Genomic DNA, 6,617 nt, shown 5'->3' on the forward strand with positions numbered 1-6,617 from the left:
TTTAAAAAAAACAGAGTTGTGTATTCCCTGAAAATTGAAGCTTTTTGCTTCATCTACATTCAGATCAGCAGTAAATAAACAAAAAGCTACCTTTGGCTGCTCCCCTATTCATAAGGCGTCATGACAATGGGTGTTTGATTTGATGTGGAGTTGCTGGGATTTACGTCATACTAAAAGAGAAATCTGTTAATGTAGATCATATTAATAAAGCTTATCTGTATATTTATTCAGTTTGAGACCATTTTAGTTTGTTTTATCTTATTCCCTCACTCTTTCTTTTAATACTTACTGACGTTGAAATTAAAGGAAGAGGGCAAGAGAGAGCAAGAAGAAGACAGAGGGTGTGATTGTTTCACTGGCCCTTGCATCACTTGGTTTATTCCCTCTGAATAGAGTAAGAATGGGAAAGGACAGAAGTGGATGCAGCAACTATTTCTTTATTCTACTTTCAGCACAATGAGAGGCAACAGTACAGCTCTGTGGCCTGAAAGGGTGAATAACTATGATTCTTTTCTTTTTGTTGTTATCCTTGGGCTAAAGCAGATTTGAAATTCTTTCTTCTTTTCAAACAGAAAATGACAGGATTTGCTTCGAGAAACAAATCATGACTGAGTTCAACATGTGAGCGTAACTACAAGCCGAAATTTAGCCGACAAAACAATTTCCTCTGTCTCCGTGTGTGTGGGTAACAATCATTTAGAATTTTTGGGGTGCAAAGATCTGCTCTGTATAAAGTCCCGGACATCGGTTTAAGTCACGACTCACGGTGACATTGGAAAATATTGATTGCTGTCCTCTAAGCACTTGTAAGAGAGACAGGCCAGAGTAACCGGCTGATTCATAGCTTGTTGCCTAATTAAAAGTAGGACTTCCTAACGACTGCTGCTGTGGCAAGAATGTTTTCCTTTCCTCAATCATTCTGTCACTCCCCTCACAACCTGGATCGTCCCAACAAAATTAATATTTTGAATGTCAACAGAGTGAGGATAGAGGGTGTCATACGCACTAACAATTAGCTCTGAGGCTCTGTTGTGCGCTAATAGCTCTCAATCATAATTTGAATGATGGAGCGCTTATGTGAATAAACACATGGCATGATATATCTATTACTGGTGTCACACTGTCTGTCTGTTTGTGTGTGCGTAGCCTCTAGACCTGTGCATAGCAGATGAGACATCTGGGAGGATTTTTCAAACAACAAAACCGCGCACACACCGACTCACATATCCTTTCTGTCTGTGAAAAAAATAAGTTATAGTGTTCACACAAAACCTTCAGCGCTCTCCCTTCGCATAAACACACAAATTTACTACACCAATAACCTTGGCAGACACAGCCTTAGCTCACTCAGAGAAACAGAATTCATTCCCAACCTGGCAACATGCTATTCTTTAAACAGTGCAGGAAGTGTCAGAGAAGCCACCGTAAGTGAAAGATAGGTGTCACAGAAAAACAGGAAAACAGGCTCGCACTCATGCACAGACACACACACATGCACACACAGACACATGCTGTTCATAATCTTTCTGTTGATCCCTTTTCTCTCTCTCTTACACACACACACACACACACACACACACACACACACAATGTCCCGTGGGTATTGCTGTCTGTTCCTTGCAACTTCACAGGCAAAGGACCCCCAGCAGCAAGACATGCTGATGGCATCCTCTTTCACCCGCCAGTGGTGGGTATGATAGTGCCGATGTGCGGAGTTGCCAATAGAGTACTTTGTCGCTTCCTTTTGCTTTTCAGAACAGATCCCCTCTTTACATATGCAAAACTAATCCCCTGGATATATAGACTGGTTTTATGTATAGGGCAAGATCTAAGAATCTCCAAAGGGCATCCCCAGCACTTGGAAGAACACTTGAGCTGATTTTATTAGTGCTTTATGTAATTCTGGCAGTGATATACACACTGCAGCCGGGTCCTATATACAAAATGGCTTTAAAATGTAAGGTGACTGCTGCTGAGAGATGAGAACAGCACAAATTATATATATATATATATATATATATATAAAACATCTCAAAACATGTTTTTTTATGTAAAAAACATGTTTTGAGATGTGATGATGTGGTTACACTACAGTTGCATGGATTCTTTATTTGTGAAATTTTCACAACCAGTGACAAAAGCATTTATCTTAATTAAACTGTGTACTGACAGTACTCGATTCTCCGCCTCAGTTAGCTTAAAAGCTAATCTTACTACTTAAGGAGTCTGTTTCCATTTATTGTGGAAATATTGACTGATGCCTCATTTCCTTTAAAAACCTTTGTTTTTTCAGGCAGCGTCCTGGACATCGGTGCCCTGGAGGACTTGTTCCGCCCTTAGCCTAACATGACCACAGCTCGAGGGGCCTGTAGCTTTGCATAACGCAACACATATACACTCAAGATTTGCCTAAATGCACATTTTAAAAAGCAAGTCCCAGAAGAAGTGCCCTGAGCTATAGACACTGTAAGACACAGTTTGGAAGGAGCAAAACAGTTAGGTGTGTACTGTTTGATTTGCTGTAAAATGAACTTCTGAGCGAGAGTCACGAGAAACTAACCTATTTCTGTTGTTTATTCAGCTACTGTTGAAACAGCTCCGTTCTTTTCTTTCCTCTGTTTCCGTCCTCGGTGACACGTAGGACCAAACGGAGGAAAGCTGAAATCGTGGGTGCGTCGTAAAAATTAACTGATGCTCAAGTCTTTATTGACTTGCATATTGAATTCTGTTTAAAGAAAGTTAATATTAATGATCCATCATATGCTCTCGTTCAGTTTGTTGCCCAAGGCAGGTGTCTGTAATATGGACCATGTTGAAGGAATCTTCTCGCTGAATCACAACAATAGAAAAAGTTAAAGCTACGTTCCCATCAGTGTGCTCCAATAAAAGACATTAAAGGTAAAGTGAGGTGTAGCTTTTCAAACACTCATTACCTATAAACAGATGTTCCACAGCTGCCGACTCACAAAACGCACTGCTGACAACAACTGTTAGGGCCAAAATTATGCAGGGAAATGCATCTATATAACCTAGGACCTTCAGAGAAGGACTCATAACCACTCTGTCTGGAGAAACAAGATGGCTGATGAAGAAATTAATGCAGGCAAAGTCATTATCTTCCCTCCTAAAACCACAGTGGGTTTATGTCCCCCTGTGTCGTTTTTTCTCCGGGGCTAACATTTAAGTGTCGATGGACTTATAAAAAGATAGGACAAGCCAACTGTGCTCCTTTTGTCTCCTTTCCTCCATATGGGAGGCAGCAGCATATGCAAGAACTGGCTCAGCTTCTGTAAAACTTCCATTAAAGATGCACAACTAAGGCTCTGCCAGCTTGAATATTACCTCTCTCTGCAAATTATTTATGGCTCGGAAAAAACGCTGATGATGAGCATCTCCAGCGACTTGTATAAATAAAAACACTTTTTTTTCTGCAATTTCAGCTGTGCTTTTTTTTCCCTCCCCTCTCTCTCTCTCCCTGTTCTGGGAATGCACTTAACTGTTTGTAGAAACCAAAGCTATGCAGTTTAGACACATACGGTTTCAACTCCATAACATTTATTAGTTTACCTTCCCAGCTGGACTTATGGAGTTTTACAAGTACAGTGACAAAGCAAACAAATATGATAATAATGATGCAGAGCAATGCAAAGTTGGGAAGAGGTTTCATAATAATCATTATATACCATCTCTCATTAACAGAGCTGTTTGTGTGTGTGTGTGTGTGTGTGCGTGTGTGTGTGTGTTTTCCTTCCCACAGCTCAGTCCACTGTCCTTCTGCACACGACGACTCTTCACCGGACCAATATTGACCTAATTTAACATGCAGACAATATGAAGAAGTTAACCTTTTGAAAAAACACCTTGCAGCAACATTAATTGACAAACCACATCAATTCTCCCTCCTACCCCTCTTTTGTAATTACTCTGCTGCATGTTTGATTGCCGCTGTGGAGCTGAAGACCTGCGCTTCATTTGCCGTGAGGTCATCGGCAGCCCTCAGAAATATGAATTTGATTTTTACAGGAAGTGAGCACGCTCTCTGTGTGCGTGCGTGTGTGTGATGTCGTTTCATGTGCCGCGTGTGTCTACGAGAGGCAGAGGAAAAGAATTAGGGAGGGGAATGTCCTTGGCTATGTACTATATGTTGCATGAGGAGATTAATGCCTCCCTGGCAGTCATATCTGTTTAATAGGAGGACTTCCCTGAAGTACACCACAGGCAATTGTCAAGCAAGTTTATACTAATTTTAGAAAAAAAAAAAAAAGAGCTAAAATGAAATAAATAATAGAAAAGAAAACATTTTTTTGTCAACACTTGCAAAACTAAACTTTGAATATATAGACTGGTTTCATGTATAGGGTGCTTTTGTGCCAGCCTGCATTTTCAGCCTGACCACTTGATGTATAGCACAACCTGATAAACATTATTCTCTTCTTTTATATGCCTTTTTTTTTGACAAATGTGTGGTTCATCATTCTGTAATTGCTTATACCAGTGAGATTTAAGTTATATTTCCTATCACTGTATATAAGTAGGCCAACCCAGAGTTGTGAGAGCCGTTTCCCCTCTGGGACGAGAGGTAGTGTGTCATATAAAGTCTCCATTTCTGCTTCTCCTCCAACTTCACTCTAAGCACGGGGACAGAGGAAGAGACTGTGCATGACAACACTATTCGCAGGCCTCGAGGAAAATCGCAGTTCTTCTGCCAATCTCAGTCACTGTCATCCAAGTTCAACCTGCACTTTGTGACGCTTGATACGTTCACAGGCCGCGGGGGCTCCTGAAACAGTCGGGTTTATCATTGTTGTGCTGTTCATTTCGTTTTTGTCACCTTTTCTCGTTTATGCTACCTGGCTGATTTAAGCATGCTTTGGGTGAGTTTTTTTTTCTTTTTCTGAAGGTGATGGGTGACATAGAAGGCCTCGACAACGCATCCAGCACGGTGTCCTGCCCGGCTCAGAGCTCTGACAAACAGAGGGAGGACAAAGGAGGCGACGCTCTCCAGCTACGGAAACGAAAGAAACGATTCTGGCGTGAGTGTCTCTCTCTGTTATTTCTATCACTGTAACAAAAATATGTTTTTCACAGTTAGCTCGTCACACTCAGAGCACACAACTACAGCACATTCAGTCGTCCCAGTCACCTCACCTCACACACGTTTGACTCTCTTGCTTGTGCAAACCTACCTGTTATTGATACAGTTTTATCAGTCGTTTCATTGCCCTTAGGGTCCCATCGTGTTGAGCCAATAGGAGGAAACAGGTGTGACTCCAGTTTTGCACTACAAGACCTCAATCAATGACACCAGATGGAAGAGAGAATAAACACTGAGTCCTCTTATTGATCATTTAGCAATGCACTGCAGAAGTTATGCATTCTGAATGTTACTTTTCCTGCTCTTTGTGTTAAAATCAGCGTTTATTAATCTGACAACAGCTCTCATCACCTGTTTGTTTTTTAGTAGTTACAAAAAACATCCCCCTGTTCTGTGTATTGTGTAGTACTTCAAAGAATCACAGTGAGAAATGCACTGTACTTTTCACTCTTGAGACCCTGTGCAAGTAAACATAAATGGTGTATGTGAACTGATAAGCCATCTGTGACCTAATAAAGCAAATAAATACTTCACCACCACTTCTAATGGATACAGGTTGTTAAGTGCTGGGGACTGCCTCAACACAATGAAATATGAAGATTCTTAAAGTCACTAATCAGAACACGAGTGATAAAATATCAATATTGGCCCCACATTAAGCAGGATAATATTCAGGCCAGCTTGATTTGTATTGAATATGTGTCTGCTAGCCGGTGCTTAGTGTAATGAAGTGGCTCACAAATCAGACTGTAATGGCCGCCTACTTACACATATTGCTTAATTAAAGGTTGTGAGCTTATTAGCATGTGTCTCTGCACAGGGTGGAGGGAGATGAGGATCGGGACTGCTGTCATTGAGGGCCAGGCTTTAAAGGTTTTATAGATAGCTAACCTATCATACTAAAGCCATAGCACCCCCTGCCACCCCCCTAAAATCGGATCTTAATAACCTGTCATTTTCATTGATGATGATTCTCCTTTATGGGCAGCCATTATAGATCAACTTCTGGGTCTTGCTGAATGGCGATAGCGCCCGTTTGCGGCCCATCATTATCGCGAACACACCTTACTTTTGCCTTGAAGTTGCTCCTCACCTCCATGTTTAAACCATCACAGCCCTGCCCCTATGGCCCGGTGCACAGTGCGTATGGACACACACATACAAGAGGCCTCTCCATCCCTATAAAAGAGGGAGAATAATGAAAGCACTTTAAGGCTCATAAGTCCATTTTTAATACAGAAAATGAAGTTAGAAGACATCGGCATACTTGTTGATAGGTTATCTGTAATTTATGCAAATGTCAGCTATTTGTTTATCACAGTGTACCTCCAGCATTCGCAGGATGTGTCAGAGTAGTGTTGCACCTTGCCCTTCTGTCTGCCTTTGACACTAGCCAGAACCTACAGAGCTAATTAGAGATCGCTCCATTAACGGTGACAGTGCTACACCCACCAATTCAATCAGCCCTGAAATGAACATTAAACAGAGACGCTGTTTTTCAGAGATGACAGGAAGCTCTTTC

At 41.3% G+C, this 6,617-nt stretch overlaps 1 protein-coding gene across 1 annotated transcript in view; it reads left to right on the forward strand.

The window, feature by feature from the left end:
* The window catches only part of ofcc1 (orofacial cleft 1 candidate 1), a 73,901-nt gene extending 68,014 nt beyond the window's left edge, over window positions 1–5,887 (forward strand). The window contains exons 22-23 of the mRNA XM_085287481.1: window positions 4,901–5,033; window positions 5,229–5,887. Coding sequence (XP_085143607.1) covers window positions 4,901–5,033; window positions 5,229–5,302 — 207 coding nt within the window. The 3' untranslated portion in view covers window positions 5,303–5,887. The remainder of the gene's footprint in view (window positions 1–4,900; window positions 5,034–5,228) is intronic.
* Window positions 5,888–6,617: the final 730 nt, after the last annotated feature.

Source organism: Mchenga conophoros, linkage group LG9 (genome assembly GCF_057382185.1).
Source record: "Mchenga conophoros isolate Kocher_MC1m ecotype Shallow Benthic linkage group LG9, M_conophoros_male_GT1.1, whole genome shotgun sequence".
In the NCBI taxonomy this organism is placed as follows: Eukaryota; Metazoa; Chordata; class Actinopteri; order Cichliformes; family Cichlidae; genus Mchenga; species Mchenga conophoros.